This window comes from Muscardinus avellanarius (assembly GCF_963383645.1).
Source record: "Muscardinus avellanarius genome assembly, chromosome: 3".
Lineage (NCBI taxonomy): Eukaryota > Metazoa > Chordata > Mammalia > Rodentia > Gliridae > Muscardinus > Muscardinus avellanarius.
Window position 1 is genome coordinate 40,051,262 of NC_137788.1, and position 21,854 is coordinate 40,073,115.

Below are 21,854 nucleotides of genomic sequence, written 5' to 3' on the forward strand. Positions count from 1 at the left end.
GTCTGCCCTCTTCTGACCCTCCTCAGAGCAGGGCTGAACTGGCCCAGTGACCTGGGTGGCCAAGAGATTGTGAAGGAGGTCTAGGCTTTAGGAAACAACTTTAGAAATTTCCCCTTTCAGGACCCTGAGGTCTTCATACCAGACCAGGATGGTAAGGCTTTCCTGCTCAGCTTGACAGGCTTCAACTCCGACCTATTCTGAGAAGCCTAGTGTGAGGAATGTTAGCCCTAAAATAGAATGAAGGCCTGATCTATTTCTCTAACAGGAGTGAGCTTCTCCCTCTGAGTTCCCAGAAAAGAGATATTTGTCTCAACTAAGATATATGGCACCTCTGTCTGCAGCAGGGCAGGTGTGGGGCATCGGGGGCCACACAGGGTGAGCTTGCCTGGGGAGAGTGGCTGCATTGTGCCAGGCACCACAGAGAGGACTTGTCCCTCTGTCTCTCTCTTTCTCCTCCATCTTCTAAAGGAAGACAAACATTAAGTGCAACACTGAGAACTTTATTGCATGGAAGAGGGAGATGGAGAGGCTCATGTGAGAGACAGTCATGTAGACAGAACATGCAGGAGAGGTTTTGATGGGCACATCAACTGGGAGGAGCTGTTTTAGGCTGAATAAAGGCTTCCATGATTTTCAAGTCCTCAACTTTGGAGACCTTACATGTGTTACCTCATGTATCAAAAAGAACTTTGAGCCAGGCGTGGTGGTGCATGCCTGTAATCCCAGTACTTGGGAGGCTGAGATGGGGGGATGGCAGGTTTGAGGACAGCCTCATCAAGTAGTGAGATTCTCATCAACCTAGCAAGACCCTGTTTTCAAGTAAAAAATAAAACAAAATAGGTCTGGGGATGTATCTCAGAGGTAGAATGCCCCTGGGGTTCAATCCCCAGTGAGACACACACACACACACACACACACACACACACACACACAAAAAAAAAAAAAACCCCAAAAAACTTTGAAGGTGTGACTAAGTAGAGACTCATGAGATGGAAAAATGATCCTGGGTTACCTGGATGGGCTTAACGTAATCATCAGGGCCCTTGTAAAGGGGAAAGAAATATGAAGACAGTAAGAGAGACAATTGGATTAAAAGGAGACAAGAGCCAGTTCTGAGGAATGCAGCTCTAAACTAAACCATCGAGGGGTCAGAGGAAGGCTGGCCACATCAACAACTTGGTCCTCTCCCAGTGATCCCTATTTCAGATATCTGATCTTCGGAACTGTAAGAGAATAACTTTCTGTTATTTTAAACCACTAACATTGTTGTAGTATATTACAGCAACATCAGGAAGCTCATACAGAGAAAAAGAAGCAGGTGGAGATGGAGAAGCCAGGGGAGGGGCTGGCAGGCTGGAGGGTGGGCAGGTGATGGGGGGCGGTCAGGTGCCCAGTCAGAGATATAGGAGGTGGGAGACGGGAGGAAGAAGAGAAAGGGGCAGACAGAAAGGAGGACAGGAGGCAGGAGAGCAGACAGGTGGGAAAGGGGCAGGAGAGGCTGGGGATAGGAGTAGGTAAAAGGATAGCAGGCAGGAGGTCCTCAGAGCCCCTCCTTGACCCACCACCATTAGTGGAGCCTCCTGAGACGCAGGTGAATCCCATTGGTGGACTTCAGCACGAGTCGTGGTATGGGGAAGGGGACCCTGGTGGGATCTGGCAGTAGCTCAAAGCGGAGCAGTGTCAGCGCCACAGCCACCTTCAGCTCATTCATGGCAAATATCTTCCCAATGCAGTTCCTGGGTCAGGCAGGGAGAGTGGAGTGAGGAGTGGCCTCAGGCCTTATTCAGAGCTAGCAGGCTTAGCTAGGAGCCCCTTGCCCAGCACGCAGAACTGGTGCACGGGGCCTTCCTTCAGGGGCCCCACCCAGCCCTTTCCTTACAGGTCACACACATTTCAGCCCCAAGCTTTGGCTCACTCTCTCTTGACATTTGGCAAAGCCTAACAGTGTCCAGGGCCAGCCCTGACCCTACTTCTACTCCCAGAGGCATGAAATCTTTGTTAGGTCAGTACCAAAACTCTAAGGGACAATATCCAGTCCAATCACATGAATCATTTAAAGAGTTAATTGAGTTAATCGTGCCTGAGTATGATGGCATACACCTTTAATTCCAGTTCTTGGGAGGCGGAGACAGGAAGACCTCAGGTTTGAGGCTAGTCTCAACAATTTACTGAAACCCTGTTTCAAAATAAAATTAAAAAGGTATAGAATGTCTTAGCACTTTGAACTTCACTATGATGTATATTTATAATACACCAATAAATAATAAATAAATTAAAATAAATGAAGAGGAGTATAGCTCAGAGATAGAATGCCCTTGTCTTCAATCACCAGTACAAAGTAAAAAAAAAAAAAAAAAAAGTTAACCATTGGTTAATTCACTCTATCTAGGTGAATCCAGGAGGAACTGAGTTCCTGAGAAGGGAGCTCTTAGAGGGGCAGCAGGTTAGGGATCCTCGAGCTTCAGCCCCATCTGCTTCCGACTCAGGAAGGCGTTTTGTCTTTGTGACCTGTTAGAGGCAGGGACAGTACCAACATGCATTCATCTCGTGATCCTGTCACCGAGTATAAGACCTGGTGCACAGAGACTGGCTTACTAATTTCCTTTGCAATTGAATTAAGTTAATTAACTCCACTTGATTTAGAAAATTTAATTCAACTGAATTTAAAACACTGATATACCAAATGATGTGTGCATGTAAAACCATATCACTTTGCATCTCACTACAATGAATAGTTATAATATAGCAATAAAAGTATAAGAATTAATAATATGAAACCACAGGACATAAAAATTGAGCTGTCTAATATTCTCCCGTCCTCTAGAGGCAGCGACATGATTTGCAGCCAATGTAGGAGGTAGTACTAAGTCCTGGGATAAATCATATTCTAGAAAGCCAACTTCTGGAGAAACAATTTGTTTAAAGCCTGTCCTATGAATTTTGATTTGAAGATTTCATAGAAGTATGAGCTGAGAAACCCCCATTTCTGCTACCTCTTTGAAAGTTCACAGTACATCGTGCCCCTGAGTGATTTCTGTAGCCTGCATGGATGATCACGGAGCCTTTTAGGAGCGTGCTTGTCCAGCTCTATGGCTGCTTCAGGGAGGGTTATACTGTACACCCAGGAACCTTACAAATGCTACGCGTCATATACAAAGTAGTGGGTTTTCCCTGAAAGGCAGTTTGCTGTCCACATCGTTATGCTTTTTGTCTGAAGCTGGACTCTATAGTCCCTAAGTGTCATTTCAAGGTATGTAGACTGTACTTCATCTTTCCAGTTTTGACAACTGGGAAAGCTGTCAGGGGAATGTTCACATTGGCATAGAGTAAAAAATTGTGTTGGGAGAGACTACAAATGTGGGGACTATGAGCATGCATGTAGGTTCTGTGAGAAACTGTCTCCAGACTCAAGGCAACTGTAACCTTTCAACTATGTGACTGAACAGTGGGCAGTCCAGGCTTCCAGAAAACAAACCCAGACAAACTTGCTTCTGAGCTTGGGGATGAGGGACTTGAACAGAAAGGGCAGTGTGCTAGATTGTGAATGCATGGGAAGAGAGGAATCCACATGTAAGAATCCTGGCAACTGAAGAGGACGACACCTGGAGTTAAATTGACAAGAGAATTCTAGCTCTCAGAGTCATATCCTGACAGTGAGGGAAAACTCCAGAACACACCCAAGTGTGGAACAGCCACTCACACTGGAATGCCGCTGGCCCTTGGGCAGGGCACCGGGCCACCATCGCCATGGTGTGCCCTGAAATGCTACCCGCTTTGGGGGCACAGACATGTACCAGAAGCTGCTATACTGCAGTCTAGGGGATTAAGGATCACAAACATGGAGTCTGCGCTAGACGCCCCCCCCCGCCCCCATTACCAGCACAGGCGCCTCACCTGGCTCCTCCTGAGAAGGGCAGGAAGCAGTGGCTGTGTCGGGCAGAATCTGGTGCAAACCGGGAAGGGTCAAACACCTGCAGAGATAACATCAGGGGCAGGACAGGTAGGGGTTAATCCCTTGCTTCCAAATCACGAGAGGATAGGACACCTAGAGGTGGGAGTGGGAGGTGTTGGTCCTGAGAGGTCTTCCCCTACCTTTCCTCCAAGGCCCTCATACCTCTGGTTCTGGCCACACCTTCGGGTTGTGGTGAAGGGCATAAATGGAGAGTGTGACTGTGATACCTGTGGGGCAGGTAGGGACAGAGTAAAGACTGATTATACCCATAGAGTAGGGCCCTGGTCCCTCAGCCAGCAGAGTACATGCATGTAACAGAAGGTTTGGTGGCATAAGTCATGGCTTTGGACAGGATGATCCCGTTGTAAGAGATGTGGTTGGACTTAGCAAAACACTTGAGCAGAGGTGCAGAGAAGATAACCACGAATTCAAGAGAGCACAGCAGAAAAGAATTGGACCTTACTTTTTGGAATAAATCAAGTGAGAGCTTATATATCTATGAAGAATTTCCTCTGAGGAGTATGTATTAATTCATTTAGTGTTCACAATAACCAAGAAAGGCACTGTTAAAACCATACTTTTTAGATGAGGCAACTAAATTTCAGAGAGGAACTTCCTATAATCACACAGCTAGAATGTGGCAGGGCTGGGATTCAGAAGTAGTGAGGTATGAGCCAACAGTTGGTTTGCTACCATGGAAGGTGTCTCCCATCTGGTCATCAGCTGCTCTCTGCCACCAACCTGAGACTGGACCACATCTGACATGGAATTCACTCCTTAGTTTGCTTTGAGCCAAGGAAAGAACCACCTCTCCCTAACCCCTGTCTAATTCTTTCTCCACCTTCCACCTCTCCGGGAATAGACCTTTAAAGCTGAACTCATGAGAGACCACACCCACAGAGGCTTTTAGAGAAGTTTTCAAGGGTTGAGTTGCATCATATATACTGTTATGTACTAGAGTTCTTTGCATTTTCACCAAGTTTTTCACACATTATGTCAAATACAGAAGATGGTTAAAAAAAAAAGATGTGACAAGAATACATGAAGGACAGGGATGCTCATAAATCCTATAGTGTTGGCCTCTGAAACTAGAATCTGTAGTATTAAAAGAATGTCAGTGCCTCCAAGTGGAAATTAACTGTAGCATCATAAGACCATGGATTCTAAAGGAAAGAAGCTTAGGGTGTTCATTATGTGGAATATCAGGATTGGAAGGAACTTCAGAGGCCACTGGCTTATTCCCACATTGGAAAGTGCACTTTGTGGATAAGAACAACTCATTTACTAACAAGTGGATGGAGACTCAGATTTAGAAAGGCTGAAGCACACACGGATTTCTGATCCTCCTTTGTCTGTGGGGAGAGCTCAGATAAATGAGTCTGGGAAGCTTAGACCTTTGGGTAAGGAGCGTCCATCATGGAAGGTGACAGGTTGGCTGAGCTCTCTGACAACAGCTGGTACAGGTGGGTAAATTCTCAGGGCCTCCTTGATGCACATGGTGGTATAGAGCATCTGGTCCAGGTGGTCCCTGAAATGAGTTCCATCCTGAGGGGTCAGCAGGTCCTGGGCTGACCAGGGGCTTCTCCCAGCAGAGGCAGGGCTCTCACCTCTTGAGTTCCCACTCACCAGGTGATGGAGGCTCCATCCCCCAGGAGACCCTGCACCTCCTCCCTGCACTTCTGCTGATGCTTGGGGTGCGTGGCCAGAGCATATAAGATCCAGGAGATGCCACTGGCTGTGGTATCGTGGCCCTCGAACATGAAGGTGTCCACCTCGGCACGCAGGTCCTCGTCAGACAAGCTGCTCCCATTCTCCATCTGGGGGAGGCCATGGGCAAGTGAGCAGGGTTCCTCCTCCCTCTGCTCTGGGCAAGGCTCCAGGGATCTCCCACACACTCACTTTGGCAAATAGGAGAATGTCCAGGAAATCCAAGCGCCTCTTCCTCCTGACCTTCTCCAGTTCTCCCTCATCCTGCAGCTGAGCCTTCCTCTGCTTGATCACTTGCTCTATCCCAGGACAGCAGTTATCAGGCAAGTGCAGAGCTACAGCCACCCCCAGTAGGCACAGGTGCCCTTCTGCCCTGATCTGGATGCCCAGTAGAGCTCAGGATGCAGGTGTGAGGTGGAGCGTGGGTGAGGGGTGGGAGTGCAGCAGCATCAGATGCAGGGCAGGCCTCCCCTCAGGTGCACAGCCCGTAGAGCCTCATTCAACATCACCAGTGTGATGGCTCAAGTACTCTCCTGCATACTGTCTTTCACTCCAAAATGTTAGCTCCCAAAACCCTGCACTTGGGAAGTATGCAGCATCTGTGTGTCCCAAGTTGTGCAGAGGCCTGGCTCTGCCTGAAGAGCCATGGTCAGCTCCTTTGAGCTGATTTAGGTAAAAGAGGTGAGACATGAGGGAGAGTCACAACCTGTGTGTTCATGGGCAAGCTGGCAGGCGCGGTGGAAGATTCGGCCATTAGAGGACAGACTATATAAGGTGTCACTTTGGTGGAAGATATTCCTTACACGGGAAACAAACAGGTCGTTCAGGTCTCCAATGGCATTGATGTAGGACTGGGAATTTCTGAAGGAGAGGATGAAGAACAGATTAGACCTGGAGGGCTCTGACCTAAGTAGGCCCTGTGAGAGATTCTTTGAATTGTGGAGACATGCAACACTGAGGCACACAGACCTGTGCCCTCCAGTCCTTTAGGAGATGGCATGAACAGCTATGCTCCCCCTTGCACTGGGGATCAGGGCATCATGTCTGGGGCAGGTTTGTGTCTAGTTTTGAATTAGAACTTGGCCTGGGGGTGGAGTCAGGGTCTCCCCCTTAGTGGAGGTGAGTGTTGAAGCTGCCCACCTGGCCTCTCAGGTGAGTCCTTGCCAACTGGTAAGAACAAGGATTCTGCAGCTGAAGGTTGTCACTGACCTGTCCAACTGGACGCTGCCCCGCTGGCTGAAGGCACACTTCATGATGGTGTCCAGGGTCATCAAGGAGACATGTTGAAAGATCTCCAGAGGGGCGTCCTGGTCACTGAGACGCTCCCATTTGTCCTGTGGTGGGAGGGGGCATTGACCTCATGTTCCCCAGAACACCTGTGATAATTAGACTAGGTTCTTTCTCTGTAGCTCCACATATCCTGTTCCATGTCCCTCACTTTAGAGAGCAGATGCATTACAAACTGCAAAAGCACATGTTGTTTATTTATTTGTTTATTTGAGGGCTGAACCCAGGGCCATTCTACTTTTGAGCTACACCCCCAGCCCTATTTTTTATTCTTTATTTTGAAACAGGGTCTCACTAAGTTGCAGAGGGCCTCACTAAGTAGCTGAGGCTGGCCACAAACCTGCGATCCTCCTGTCTCAGCCTTCCAAGTATTGTGATTACAAACATGTGCCACCACACCTGGCTGCAAATGTTGTTTAAATGGTACCTATATTCTCACAAGGTATATAAAAAATTAAATGTTCAGACCCTATAAAATCTGAAATAAGTTTTGCAGTTTGGCAACTAGTTATGTTTTTTGTTTAACCAGTAATACATACATGTATATATATGCAAATGTATATATATGCAAATATATATTTTTTCTGTATCAGGGATGGAACCTAGGGGCATTGTGCCTCTGAACTACACCCCCAGCCCTATTTTTTGGTCTCTTTATTTTTGAAACAGGGTCTCACTGAATTGCGAAGGGCCTCGCTAAGTAGCTGAGGCTGTCCACGAACCGCAATCCTCCTGTCTCCACCTTCTGAATGCTGGGATTACAAGTATGAGCCACCACATCTGGCTTATATATTTTAGGAAATAAAAGACAGAGAACTCTTCCATTTTCTGAGAGCTGAGATCCCTCTTAGGGACTGATAGTTTTCCAATTTTAGGAGGCAAACACGTCATGGCAATAAAACCAAACCAAAACATAAAAACAAAAAATCCCTTAAGTTGTCACCATGGGCTCTTTAATGGAGCCATCATAGATTTGAATTCCTGTTCACCCATCAAAAGTTTGCTGAGAACAACTGGGTCAGAAATCAGAGTTCTAATGGGAGGTGATGCTATGTTATATTGGCTGTGCAAGGTGGACCGGTGTCCATGTCAGTGCATGCTCTACTCCAGTCCAGGAAGAGGCTGTGGGCCCCAGGCAGAGCCCAGCTGAGTTATATCCTGGCAGATTCACCCTGCCTCTGAAGCTGCCATTGTCCAGGCCAGCCAGGGACAGGTAGTCCTGTTGTCTGTCAGGACTGATTATACCTCCAATCCACTGTGATAAAGACTTGGAAACAGGAGAGAAGGATCTTATCCACCATGACACTCTGCTTGGATGATGAACCAAGTGTGGCTCGGCCCTGGTTCCTGTGTTTTCTCTGCCCCCTCTACTTTTGAGGAACCTACTCTCACAGTAATGCCCTGAGAGTGGTGTTCAAAGTGGCTGTATCTGACAGCTGGCTGTGTTGGAGAGGGGAATCTGAGTATGTTCTCTGAGTGAGCTTGTGGAAAGGAGAGGGAGAGACAGACTCACTAGCATCACCCGGACAGAGTCCGCTGTGATTCCCACGTAGGGCTTCAGGATGTCATAGTGGAAGGCCGGGGTCAACAGCCGTCGGTGCTGGAACCAGGTCTTCCCATTCAACAGGAGCAAACCGTACCCTGGGCCAGAGATGGGTGTGTGTATGTATGTGGGGGAGATGGAATCAGAGAACCCCTGGGAGAATTTAAGAGGTATCATGGGGTAGCTCTGGAGAAGACAGCTCCAAAGTTGGAATTTATTAGACAAAGGCAAGAAGGACATGTGCATTTCAGGAATGCAAATTTCCTAATTGGGTTGGTGTGTCTCTTGTGATCATGACAGGCGGGACATAATTAAATGTTAGTTTGGGAATATTTGGAAAAGAGATGCGGCAGAAGCGAGCTTCATGGAGGTTCATCTCAGTGTTAGGAAAGAGTAAGGGACTGGTTAGAAGGAGAGAAACGGGGCTTGATTAGGGATGGGTCTTGACAGTGGTGGCCTATCACCTGTTGTTCTCTGTGAGCCGGAGAATAGCACTTGGGAAACCTAACTGGGGCCTGCACTCCTAATTCAGATATACGCACCAATCCAGGGAGCCAGGTATCTGTAGGAACCATTATCCTTTGGATCTGAAAGGTAAGGAAGTAAGGGCTTAGCAAGAAACTAGGAACCAAGTAATGCAGCTCCAAGGTAGCTGTGGTTCCGACTACCGGCCACCATGAGTTCTTGATGACCGTCAGGTGGCAGTGCGCCCCATCCCCTTCCTTCTGCCACTGTCCGAGTCACTGTCTGAGGTCAGTTGGGCTCAAGAAGGCAGCCTCCTGGATCAGCAGCTGAACACTCCAGGAAGCGATGAGGAGTTGTGAGAAACAAAGGCCATATGTTCAGTTTCAAAGAGTAAGACAGACTTAGTGTTTTTTCTAATTTGGGTAGATTAGGAATCCTGTGATCTAAGAGAGGTGACAATTAGAGTTTTCAAACCCAAGTCAGTGTGGATATGAATTTAGTTTTTCAGATCTGTGGCAATCGACATAACAGATCATTTCAATTTGGCTTAAAAAAAGAGGGGGGAAAGAAAAAAAATTGGCCCCACAAATTGGTGGCGAATGAATGGTTGATAGCATTTAGGGCTGAAATGTAACTGTTTTGAAATTTGACAGGCCAGGGACATATATTAAAGAGGGAGGAGTTTCTCTCACCAGAATGAGGCTTCACTCTTACCTGATCTCCCCAGAATCACTTTTATGTATTCAGGATCATAGACAGTAAGGAAAGCCCTGCTCCCCCAGAACCAGCGAGGAAAGGCACTGGGGAATCTCTCCATCCATGCCAGAATATACTGTAGGTCCTGGTCCTTTTGGATCTGTCACCAAGGACAAAACACATTAGCAAAAGCTTTTGTTTATTCTACTCCTTGCAGCGGTGTGAAGGGCAGAATGACCACCGAGACATAATTCTGGATGTTTCAGCAGAAGTTAGGAGTTTGAAGCTGGTTGATACCCTGTCCTGTGCTGTCCTCCAGACCTTTGCTATCTCCCAGGACTCACCCTAAGCTAGATCCTGAGGCCATATAAGATGGATCCCGAGGCCCTGTGCCTCAGTGGACCTGTGAGCATCAGAGCCTCAGCTCTCCATCTCCTCCATCTCCTCTTAGGTGTGTTCAATGCACAATCCTTTGTTGAGCCCCTATCTGTGCAGGCCCTTACCTAGCTGTGTCCCCCATCCCAGGGCCATCCGTCCAGAGGTTGGTGCTATTTTTCCCAGGCCTCAGGCTGCACCTTTCCCTCCTTCCTCTGTGACTCCATTCATCCGTACCAGGCTCTGTTGCCAAGGGAGGGAGGATGGTGTGCTCAGCTCCAAGAGACTCCGGTGGAGGGTGTGGGAGGTGAGGCCAGAGCTAAACAGACTGTGTTTAATGGGTCAACTCCAACGTCATTCCCCCTTACTTGGAGACCTGTGCTGCAGTCCCACTCAAGTGTGTCCATGACTGTCAGCCCCCCAAATCACTTATTCTGGAAATTCCTCAATCTCAGGCAAATTTAGCCAGTTGATCCCTCTACCTGACATCACCCACCTGCCCTAGAAGACTGAGCTTCTCCCATGTGCCTGAAGCCTCCTGAGTTTCACCATACAGCCTGAACCCCTCAGGCCAGGGATCCTATCAAAATGATACTTGTGAACGCAGGTAAGCTCAGGGTCAGGCAAAGAGGATGGCATTGAGTGACTAGGGCATGGAAGCATCTAGAAGGCTGGCTCTTTGTGAATAGCTGAGAGAGTTAGCAGTGCTGAGCCAGAAGAGCAGACTCAGGAAGGACCAACCAGAACCCTCCAAGTGCAGGGCTGCCAGGACAGAGGATAGAGGACAGATCTGCATAGAGCATGAATATAGCAGAACTTCTTGTGTGGGAGTGAGCTTCCTGTCACTGCGATGAGCCCAGCCTGAGAGATAGCCTGGGGATTCCTCAGAAGTCTCATGACACAAGAGGCTGTGCCCGGTGGACTTGCTGACCAGGCTCTGAGAGCTCCCTGGCCTCCCGCCCCCTTCCTCCTGGTTCCTACCTTGTGCCCAAAGAGCCAGTGGGAGGGTGGGGACGGGAACTGCTGGAGGGCTTTGAGCAGCCACTGCCTGTGCAGATAGAACTGAGCCGCCTTGAACAGCAGCAGAAGCAGGCCAAGCAGGGTGACCACTTGGAGAAACCCAGAGATGCTGCTGGGGAACATGGCAGTGCTCAGTGCAGAGACGCTCATGGTGCAGTGGCTTCGCCTCACTGACCGTCCCTCACTGACACTGAGGCCCCTAGGCGGCTCTGCCTAAATCCTGGGAGTTTGCCCCACCCACCTGGGGGAAGGAGAAGGCCAAGGGCAGAGGTCAGCCTGAGTCCAGAGTTGATTAACCTGAAATATCTACCTGGGGAGACAGAGATTTTTTTTTTTTCTGTCAGCTGCCAGTGCAAATGGTGAAGCAATATCCACTTTTCATTCTCCATACTACTCACAAGTATTCATTTATTTGTTTATTTACTTTCCATTTTCCTGTGTTTTCTAATTGGCTGAGTCTCCTCCAGAGAGCTCTCTTAAAGGATGTCCCACAGCTTCCAAGGTGTCTAGGGCTCGAGGATGTAAAAGGGCTGATTGAGGTGCAGCTTCCAATAACTCTTGTAGTTATTAAAGAAACTGTAGTTGGGATGCTGGTATCATTTGGGGAGATCCGATGGTACACAGATGGGTCCCACACAACTAGGATTCCTTCACTGTACAAACTGTCTTTGAGGAAGCACCTTTCTGTGGTGACCAGTTGTGAGTTCATCAGGCAAATGGTACTTTTTGTGCCTACATCTTTTTGGAAGTTGGCTGTGGGTGCCTCATTAATCTTCAGGACTGCATCATGATCTTCTATTTCTCAGCCCAGTTTGGAGGACTTCAGAGATCCTGCTGATGAGACAACAGCACACCTCAGCCATGGCCCAGCCTTGGTCCTGAAGTTCTTGTTGGGCAGGTAACCCTCCCATTCAGAAGTGTTGAAAAGAAAATCTGTGGCCTCTACCTGAACACGTTCATGTTGTCCCGAAGGTGGCAGCGTAGGGCCTTAGCACTGTACCTGAAGCCTGGCCCCTTGTAGGACACATATTTGTTCATGTTTAGATAATTCCTCCAGATCTTTTACAGCCTAGGGGTAAGATTTTTGGAGGAGCTGTCCTTGTTCCACACCTGGAAGGAGGCCTGTGGCTTGGCTTTGACTAGGCCCCTGAGATTTCTGGGGTTCTGGCTCCCCTGGTGGGGGTCCTGGGTGCTGCTTGAGGACACAGACCCCCGGGTCAGTTTCTCCAGGCTCTTCAACACCTGGAATTCCTTGGTTTGCAACCTAAGGGAATCATAGTAAGTCCCTTTCTTCCTTTCCTTCCATACACAGATGCCTGCAAACAGCATAAAGGCCAGGACACAGCAGCTAAATTTTTTCTTCAGGTTGATGTGAATCATCATGAAAGATGACTCAGGAAAGCCACTCTGTTCTGAGCAGGAAAACAAGCCTGCTTTTGGCTGATCACCCTGAGGCCACAGCCCCCCCCCCCCCAGGTTCTCAGGAGCTAGCACTATTCTTCATGGAAGGGAAGTTCCAGTTACTGGGTCTAGACGCCAAGGCTCATTTTTCTCAGGATGATCCCAAAACATCTCAGCTTTGGGATGGAAACATGGCACCAGGGCTTGAGATGGGCTCCAGGGGCAAGCTCATTTCAGCTGGATTCTATCACACTGCTGCTTCTCTCTGGACGGCTCACCACAGAGCTCTGCACAATTGGCTGTATCTCTGCCTGCTATACTCAGTCACAAAGGCTGCAGCTGCACCACCTGCTTTGTGCCAGTCCTAGTCCCTCTGTTAGCACTGGGCTCCGGGAGATCTTCCTCAGCTCCACCAGCCAAGGACTCCCCTCCCCCAGGTGCCCACGGGACTGGAGTGCCAGAGGGAATCCTAAGAGGTGGGATCCACGGTGGAGGAGAGAGGGACAGGGGTGAAGGGTGGTGGGGACGAGAGAAGCAGGGAAATGGTAAACTCTTATATTAGCCAGTTTTTGCATCCCTGTGACCAAAATGCCTGACAAGAAGACTTAGAGGAGGAAAGATTAATTTTGGCTCATGGTTTCAGAGACTGCCAGTAACAAGACAGAGTCATCATGACAATAGGGTGTAGCAGAGGAAATATGCTGAGTTCATGGTAACCAGAAAGGAGAAGAGAGAGAGAGAGAGAGAGAGAGAGAGAGAGAGAGAGAGAGAGAGAGAGAGAGAAGAAGAAGAAGAAGAAGAAGAAGAAGAAGAAGAAGAAGAAGAAGAAGAAGAAGAAGAAGAAGAAGAAGAAGAAGAAGAAAGAAGAAGAAGGAGGAGGAGGAGGAGGAGGAGGAGGAGGAGGAGGAGGAGGAGGAGGAGGAGGAGGAGAATCCTCAAGGCCATGCTCCCAGTGACTTACCTCTTCCTGTCATTACCAGTCCCTGAAAACCCTGAAACTTGCTGCTTTGGGGACCATGCTTTCAACACATGAGGTTTTGGAGGGACATTCTAGATCTAAGCCATAACACTCTGCCCCTGGCCCCCAAAAGCTCATGCCCATCTTACATGGGAATGAAAATGACATGTGTTAATAGTTCCAGCATTGCTCAAAATTCTAAGGTCCAAAGTTTCCTCTGAGTTTCGAGGTAAACTCTTGGCTGTGAGCCCCTGTAAAGATCAAAAGCAAGTTATATACATCTACTATATGGTGGCACAGGGTAAATAGTCCCATTCCAAAAGGGAGTAATATGAGTATAGAAAGAAAGAATGCTACCAAAGTAACAACCAAAACCCAGCTGGGTAAATACTAAGTTCTGTAGCTCCATGTCCAGAATCCAGGTCATACAGCGGTGAGATGTGATCTCCAATGGGCTTGGGAAGCCTGCCCCATGACCTTGCTGATTGTATCCCACATGTTCTCTCTTAGTCTGGCTCTTTTTGTAGCCTGCAGCCTTCCTTGGCAGAGGTTCGTGTTCACGGCATCTCTTAATTCCTCTGGTCTCCTTTGTGGTTTCCATTTCACTCTCACAGCTTCTTCATCTATCTCTGTCTCAGGGACTGCCTCCAGGGATTCTGAACCTGACACACATGTCCTGGCCTCCCAGGTCATCCTTTGAAATCTCAGTGGGAGCCTCCATGATCATTTCATGATCATGATCATTCCTGCAGTCCTGCAGAGCCAGCACCCTGTGCACAAGACCAAGATGTGCTGTGAGCTGGTCCCCTTGGAACAAGGATGCAGAAACCTCTGTCTGGAGTGGCCAAACATGGTGAGATGAATCCTGAGGAGACAACTTCTTATGCTGTCCTGTGGAGAGCACATAACAGCCTTTACATTTGCCATGTCAAAAACTGGGGTAAGTGGCATATGCAACTACTGATACTCTAACCCAGTGAACTTTCCCCTAGTTCTGTGGTTATTTTCCATGCCTACCTTCGATTCCCCCTGCCTGACCTGATACCCTTGGACACTGACTTTTGCTCTACTTGGTTCAACAACAGCATGAGGGATGGCAGACTGCTGAGTTAATCTGGCTTTGAATTGTGGCTTTGACTGTTTCTGTCCCTCTCGTCCCTCTTGGAATCCTGAATTCTTTTTAGTTGGGCTCATAATGGGATAAAAGCTAACATTTAGTTAGCAGTTAGTATGTTCAGTTAATGGAACAAAGAACTTTACCTGCTTCCCCTCACAACATTTGATAATAGTTTTTATACTTTTTATTTGGAAACAGGGTCTCTTTAGCCAGCATGGCGGGCTTTGAACCTGCACGATCCTCCTGTCTCCGCCTCCCAAGTGCGGGGATTACAAGCGTGTGCCACCACGCCCGGGTATAATAGTTTTTTAATATCTCATAGCATTGGTAGAAATCTGAGGCAGAAACAGATTAGTTACTTGCTCAGCAGCACTCAGTTCATAAGAGGTGCTGCCAGGACTGCACCCTAGCCTGGATCCCAACTTTGCAGTTAAATATTAATGAAAGGTAGATGAAGATTAGATTGAGCATCCAATCAATACACTGAAAGTCCCAAATGTTCTCGGAGGTATTGCACATTTTCTGCATTTTTTTCAGAACTGGGGTTTAACCCGGGAACATTCTGCCTCCAACTACACCCCCAGCCCTATTTTTTATTCTTAATTTTGAAATAGGATCTCACTAAGTTGTGGAGGCCTCACTAAGAAGCTGAGGCTAGCCACAAACCTGCAATCCTCCTGTCTAGCCTCCCAAGCACTGGGATGACAAGCATGTGCCACCATACCTGGTTATTTACTGTACTTTTCTCCAGTGGTTCCAAGTGGTAGGTGTGACAGAGGATATCTGTCTACGTTTTCACTTGAATGCAAAAATTATTATTATCCAGAGAAGCTCCTCTGAGGTGTCTGTTTAACCATGTAGTTAGATACATATAATCATTGGAAATGACATTTATGGAGAACTTTGAAGGATATAAGTAAAGATTACAAGGGATAAAATGAAATATAGAACTTTATATAGAGTGTGTGTTTATCTCTTATAAAAATTGTGCTGGGCATCATCAAGATTCCTTAATAAGCAAACATCTTTCTCTTTTATTTAGTGTCACTTCAAAGACTCCTGGAGAATCAATAAATGCTGACTGATTTGGTGAACAAGGGAGAGAGGGAATGAGCAAAATTTTGCTGTGGTTGAATCTTCATCTTGAACAGACTATGTTCACATTTTGGGTCATGATTTTATAAATGGAATTAATACTTTTCTTCCTGTAATCTTCCTGGTTCAGCTTGTAAGCAAAGAGAAGCAGAAGAGTCTGCAGATCCTGATGGGGTTTCTTGAAGCCTGTACTCCTGTGGGTAGATCACTCTAGGCTCTATTTTCTTCGTGTTCTTTTTAGAAGTGATTTTGATGAAATTTTATCTATATTGCTTAGTTATAATCCTCTATAAATTGATTAAATATTCCAGAAAGAAGCTATATAAGCAGCTTTATTTAGATATAATATATATGCTATAAAATTTACTATCTACTATTTAATGTTTTTGTTATATGTCAATTGCTTATAATTAGTGAAATAAATAAAGTTGGACAATTTCACTAATTTTTATTGTATAATCTGATGGCATTAATTACAATTACAGAGTTTTACAACCATCACCATTATGTCCAAAACTTTTCCGTTACCCAAACAGAAACTGTGTAACCAAAAGGCAATAAATCTCCATTCTCCCTTTCATTCCTGGTCATCTCCAATCAACTTTCAGCAGTCTACATTCTGGCCCTAAGAATGTGCCTGAATTTGCCTATACTACTACCTATAGGTGGAATCATACAATATTGGTCCTTTTATGTCTGTCGCACTTTGCTTAGCATACTGTTATCAATGCCATTCATGGTGGAGCATGTATCAGAACTCCATTCCTTTTCTATAGTATAATATATGAATATTATTCCATTGTACGTATTTATCACATTTTGTGTATCCATCTATTTACTGGTGGACTAGGGTATGTCCTGTCTTGTGTCTATTGTGAATAGTGCTACAATCAACATTGGCTTACAAGTATCTGAGTCCCTGCTTTCAATTCCTTTGGATAAATATCCGGTACTGGAATTGCCAATAATATGGTGGCTATTGTTATCTTTTTTAACAACTACCAAACTTTTCAAATTGGCTATGCCAGATTACATTAATTGCAATGCATTGGAATTTGAATTACTCCATATTCTTTCAACATTCCTTATTTTCTATTAAAATAATTGTAGCTACTCTAAGAGGCATCTCACTGTGGTTTTAATTCTCATTTCCCTAATGACTAATGATGTTGAGCATCTTTTTGTGTGCTGCTTACTGACATTTGCATGTCACCTAAAAGTATTACAGGAAAGTGTCTACTAAAGTACTTTGCATGTTTTTGCAATGGGTTGTAATTTTGTTAGGTGTAGGAGTTCTTTATACTCATTTGATATGAAAAATTTTACACCATTTAGAGAGTAGTCTTGTATGTTTTCTATCCATTTTTTGTTTCTTTGTGTACATTGTAGGTAATGATCCAATGTGATTCTTTTACATATGGACATCTAGGTTTCTCTGTCTTGTGGATCTTACTCTTCCTTTACGTAAATGTCAGGTCTCCACCTCTTCCATCCTCTGGGACTTGGTCATTGATACTTTGCTCATGTGGTTGAGCTTGAGTTCCTTCTTTTCACCACAGGACTAGGTGTAGCAATGGGAGTGAGCTTCCAGTGTCCTGTGCTCTTGAAGTATGACCAGCATAAGCCTTTATGAACCCACTGAGCATCCTGTTCAGGATCTTGTGTCTTAGTCTTTTGCCTCAAACTTCTGGCCAAGCACTGAGTATTCGTTTGGTCCCTTTCTTTCCCCTTCCACAGTTAAAGAATGGAGAAGTGAGGGCAGAGCTCAGACATCAGGATCTAGAAGTAATTGACTTGAAGAATCTGACTTTGGGAAACAGTAAGAGAATGTCACTCTTCTCAGAAACAGTAAGAAACATGCTTTATCAGCTGACCATGAAAATGGCCACGCACACACCCTTATTCCCTTTCCATACTATTCATTTGTGTGTGTGTGTAGAACTGGGGATTGAGCCCAGAGACATTCCCCTTTGAGCTACACCCCTGGCCTGATTTTATTTTTTATTTGGAAACAGGGTCATGCCAGGATGATTTGAGTCTCACTAGTTGCTGAGGCTGTTCTTGAACTTTCAATTCTCCTCTCTCAACCTTCCAGAGATTACAGGCTTGCGCCACCACACCCAGCTCAAATTTTTTACTGAATGCCTACCACGTGCCAGGCTGAATGCTATTCTTTATAGAACTAGAAAAAAAATCCTGAAATTTATATAGAAGAATTAAAGACTCAGAATAGCCAGAACAATTCTGAACAAAAAGAGCAATGTTGGAGGCATTACAATAATCAGTCTCAAATTACACTACAGAGTTATAGTAACAAAAACAGCATAGTACCGGCATAAAAAATAGACACACAGACCTATGGAATCAAATAGAAAAAACAGAGATAAACCCACACAAATATAGTCACCTGATCCTTGACAAAGGCACCAAAAATACATTGAATAAAAGAGAGCCTTTTTTTTATTTTTAGCAAAGGTTTCAGAAACATACATTGGAGAAAAGACAGCCTTTCAACAAATGGTGTTGGGAAAACTGGTTATCTGATGTAGAAAAATGGAACTAAATTCTTACCTCTAACCCTGCACAGGAGTGAACTTGAAACGGATCAAAGACCTGGAAGTTAGACTGTAAAGCTACTAGAGGGGGGCATGGTTCAACATTCCAACACATAGGCACAGATAGAAACTTCCTCAAAGGACTCCCAAAGCTCATAAAATTAAAACAAGAATAAGTAGGATAGCATCAAACAATTTATAATTTTTATTGATATACTGTAATTGTACATGGTAGTGAGATTCATAGTGACATATTTATATATGCACATATCATTATTTGGTCCGTTTTCTTCCTTGTATTCCTCTTTTCCCTTCCTGCCTCTCTTCCCCTCTCCCCTTCTGCTACTCTACTGTTCTTTTTCCTAATTTACATCATATTCCTTTTCTTTTTTATTTCTACTTTCCACATATGAGAGAAAACATGTGGCCCCTGATTTTCTGAATCTGACTGATCTCAGCATGATATTCTCTAGTTCCATCAATTTTCCTGAAAATGAACTAATTTGGTTCTTTTTTATGGTTGAGTAAAACTCTATTGTGTGTGCATACCACACCTTCTTTATCCACTCATATACTGACAGACGCCTAGGCTGGTTCCATAACTAAGCTATTGTGAATTATGCTGCCATATGCTTGGGTATGCATGCATCACTACAGCATTCTGACTTTATTTGGAAAAGATACCTATGAGTGGTATAGTTAGGCCATATGGTAAAAAGATATCCTTTAAATACATGATGCTGGAAAAACTGGATATCCATGTGTAAAAGAATGAACCTGGATCTCTACCTCACACTCTACACAAAAGTCAATCCAAGTGTACCAGAGACATAGAAATTACACCAGAAACTTTGCAACTGCTAGAGGAAAACATAGGGGCCACACCCTAACATATAGGCACTGGCAATGACTTCCTTAATGGGATTTCGGAAGCTTAGGAAATAAAACCGATAATTAATAAATGGGATGGTATCCCATTAACAAGCTTCTGTATAGTAAAGGAAACAAGAATGCGAGGAAAGAACTTACAGAATGGAAGAAAATCTTTGCTAGCTACTCCTATAACCGAAGATTAATATACAGAATGTATAAGAACTCAAGAAATATTACAAAAATGAATCCAACCAATAAATAGACAAACTAATCAAACACTTTTCAAAAGATATATAAATAGCTGACAAACACATGAAAAAATGTTCATTTTTAGCAATTATGAAAATGCACTCAGACATTGTTGGCTGTCCTTAAACAGTTTAAACAAAATAGATACCTACTGATAAGACAGTAAAAGATAGGACCTGAAAAATGACCAACACACCCTAAATCATCTTATGACTATGGAACTGGCATCATCCTAAAATATATCTCCTCCTCACCCCTTATGAAAGTCTCCTGTAAAAGAAAAGTACTACACTCCCAAAAGGTTTCTCTCATTCTTGGGGTGGTCTATATTCTCCATTGAATGTGTACTTCCTATTTTCCTAAATAAGTTTCTGTCTATATCTCAAAATATGAAAATGCAAATCAAAACTACACCGGGGTTTTGCCAGGTGTGGTGGTGCACGCTTGTAATCCCCGTGCTTGGGAGGCTAAGACAGGAGGATTGTGCAGATTCGAAGCCAGCCTCAGCCAGCTTAAGAGACCCTGTTTCCAAATAAAATATAAAATAGGTCTGGGAGTGTAGCCCAGAGGTAGAAGGCCCCTGGGTTCCACTCCCAGTACCACCAGAAAAAACAACAACACTATACCAGAGTTTCACATCAGTCAGAATGTCAATCATCAAGAATACAAACAAGCCTGGGAGTGTAGTCCGGAGGTAGAAAGGTTTCCAGGAACAGGAGGATCGCGTAGGAGGATCGTGCAGGTGATGATTTCACTCTGAAGTGTTTCCCCCAAGATGCTCTGAGGCCCAGGGTGGGACCCAGGCTGGGTTCCCAACTTGCTGGGCCCTGAGAAGCTGCCACTATGTGGCCTGAGTCCCAGTTTCCTCACTCTTTCCCACAGGAGCCTGGGATCAATACTGCTGGTGGAGTTTCTCCATCCTGCTTGGCTATGTTGCTGGCCACCTCCCTGCAGTGGGGAACCCTAATGTGACAGAACCGGGGGTTGAGAAGTTGTTCTCACAGGAACCTGCGGCTCTGCTGGTCTCTGCAGGAAGGATGCACAGACTCGCAGTGGTCCTTGGAAAAAGACTCCGGAAAGGCACTGGTGGTTCTAATACCTTGTCCATCTGCTTAGACTGGGCCTCAGGGGAGTTGCGGTTAGTTTTCCTCCATCTATCTTCTACCTCTTGAGCTCTGTCAGTGGGCTCACAGTGGGCTTTGGGCTCAGGAGCCTGGTAGCCGGGCTTGCTCCTTTTTTGCTGTGGTGAGTGGCCTCCTGTGGTTGCTGTAGAGAGAGGAGACCTGCAGCTGCTCCGGAAGGTCTTCCCAGTGCTACTCTTCCTCTTCTAGCTGCTGTCTCTGTAGAGCCTCGGAACATCCTTTGTTCTCCTGCTGCAGTCTCGGAAACAGGGCGTAGACTCACCAGGTGTGTTGGCAGTGGAGCCCTGCTCTCCTCCCTGTTCAGGCACTTCCTCCTCTTTTTCCTCACTCGCCCTATGCTCAGACTTATTTCCATCTTTTTCTCCTCTCGTTTTGGTCTAGTCTATTATGATCAATCCTTAAGCTGGATTCTAACTTGCCTTCCTTTTGAATGATCCCTTATGAAAAGATGTTTCCAAAGCTGCCCGGGTGGGGTCTTTGGCTTATTTTACGTAGCATTGTGACCTTCAGCTTCACCCATTTTCCTGAAAATTAAGTGATTTCATTCTTCTATATGGCTGAATAATACTTCATCGTGTATATGTACTATATATTTTTGTGTGGTACTGGGGATCGATCCCAGGGGTATTCTACTCTGAGCTGCACCCCCAGGCCTTTCTTAAATTTTTAATTTTGAAACAGGGTCTCACTAAGTTACTGGGCACTGGCCTCAAACCTGCACTCCTTCTATAGCATGTTCTATTTATCTATTCCCCCACTGACAAGCACCTAGCATGATTATATAACTTGGCTCTTGTGAAATGTACCTCAATGAACATGGGTACACAGGAATCTCTATAGTATGTTGACTCCCATTCCTTTAGGTATATACTCTAAGAAGTGAAATCACTGGTCCGTATACATGATAGTTGTATTTCTACTTTTTTTTTTAGAAAGCTTCATGCTGATCTCCATAGTGTTTGTACTAATTTACAACCCCACCAGCAGTGTTTAAGTGTTCCTATTCTGCCCCACACTTTCCCCAGCATTTATTGTTTTCTTTTTTTTTTTTTTTTTGCATTCTTTGATGATAGCCATTCTGCCTGGGTGAGATGGAATCTCAGTGTAATTTTTTTTATTGGTGCCTATTGTATTAACAACATAGTGGGTTTCACTGTGGCATGGTCATACATGCATATAATGTAATATCATCAATTTCACTCCCCATTACTTCTCTTTGGCCTCTCCTTCCTCCTTTCCCAATTCTTCTCTACACTAATAGTCTCCCTTCTCCCAGTGTAGTTCTGATTTTCATTTCCTTGATTCCTGCTTCTCATGCTGTACAAAAATCAACGCAAAATGGGTCAAAGGCTTAAATGTGAAACCTGAAACTCTGACACTACTAGAAGAAAAGATAGGGAAATACTTCATGACACTGAT

The 21,854-nt window shown here is 45.4% G+C and overlaps 1 protein-coding gene and 1 pseudogene across 3 annotated transcripts; both read right to left on the reverse strand.

Moving 5' to 3' along the window:
- Positions 1 to 1,567: 1,567 nt before the first annotated feature.
- On the reverse strand, positions 1,568 to 11,195 carry LOC308261523 (cytochrome P450 4A6-like; the record flags this gene model as incomplete). 2 transcript variants are annotated; one of them, XM_080693498.1, is made up of 12 exons in its annotated part: positions 1,568 to 1,736; positions 3,895 to 3,971; positions 4,115 to 4,179; positions 5,347 to 5,480; positions 5,579 to 5,769; positions 5,852 to 5,958; positions 6,366 to 6,520; positions 6,869 to 6,993; positions 8,460 to 8,587; positions 9,032 to 9,076; positions 9,669 to 9,810; positions 11,007 to 11,195. In XM_080693498.1, the coding sequence occupies 12 exons, from the start codon at positions 11,193 to 11,195 to the stop codon at positions 1,568 to 1,570; spliced, it is 1,527 nt and encodes a 508-aa protein (XP_080549624.1). The 2 variants fall into 2 exon arrangements, with proteins under 2 accessions (XP_080549624.1, XP_080549625.1); XM_080693499.1 differs by lacking the exons at positions 8,460 to 8,587; positions 9,032 to 9,076; positions 9,669 to 9,810.
- A 326-nt stretch (positions 11,196 to 11,521) lies between these two features.
- On the reverse strand, positions 11,522 to 12,425 carry LOC308261526 (beta-galactoside alpha-2,6-sialyltransferase 1-like; annotated as a pseudogene). The gene has a single exon. The product of its transcript is annotated as a beta-galactoside alpha-2,6-sialyltransferase 1-like (transcript).
- Positions 12,426 to 21,854: the final 9,429 nt, after the last annotated feature.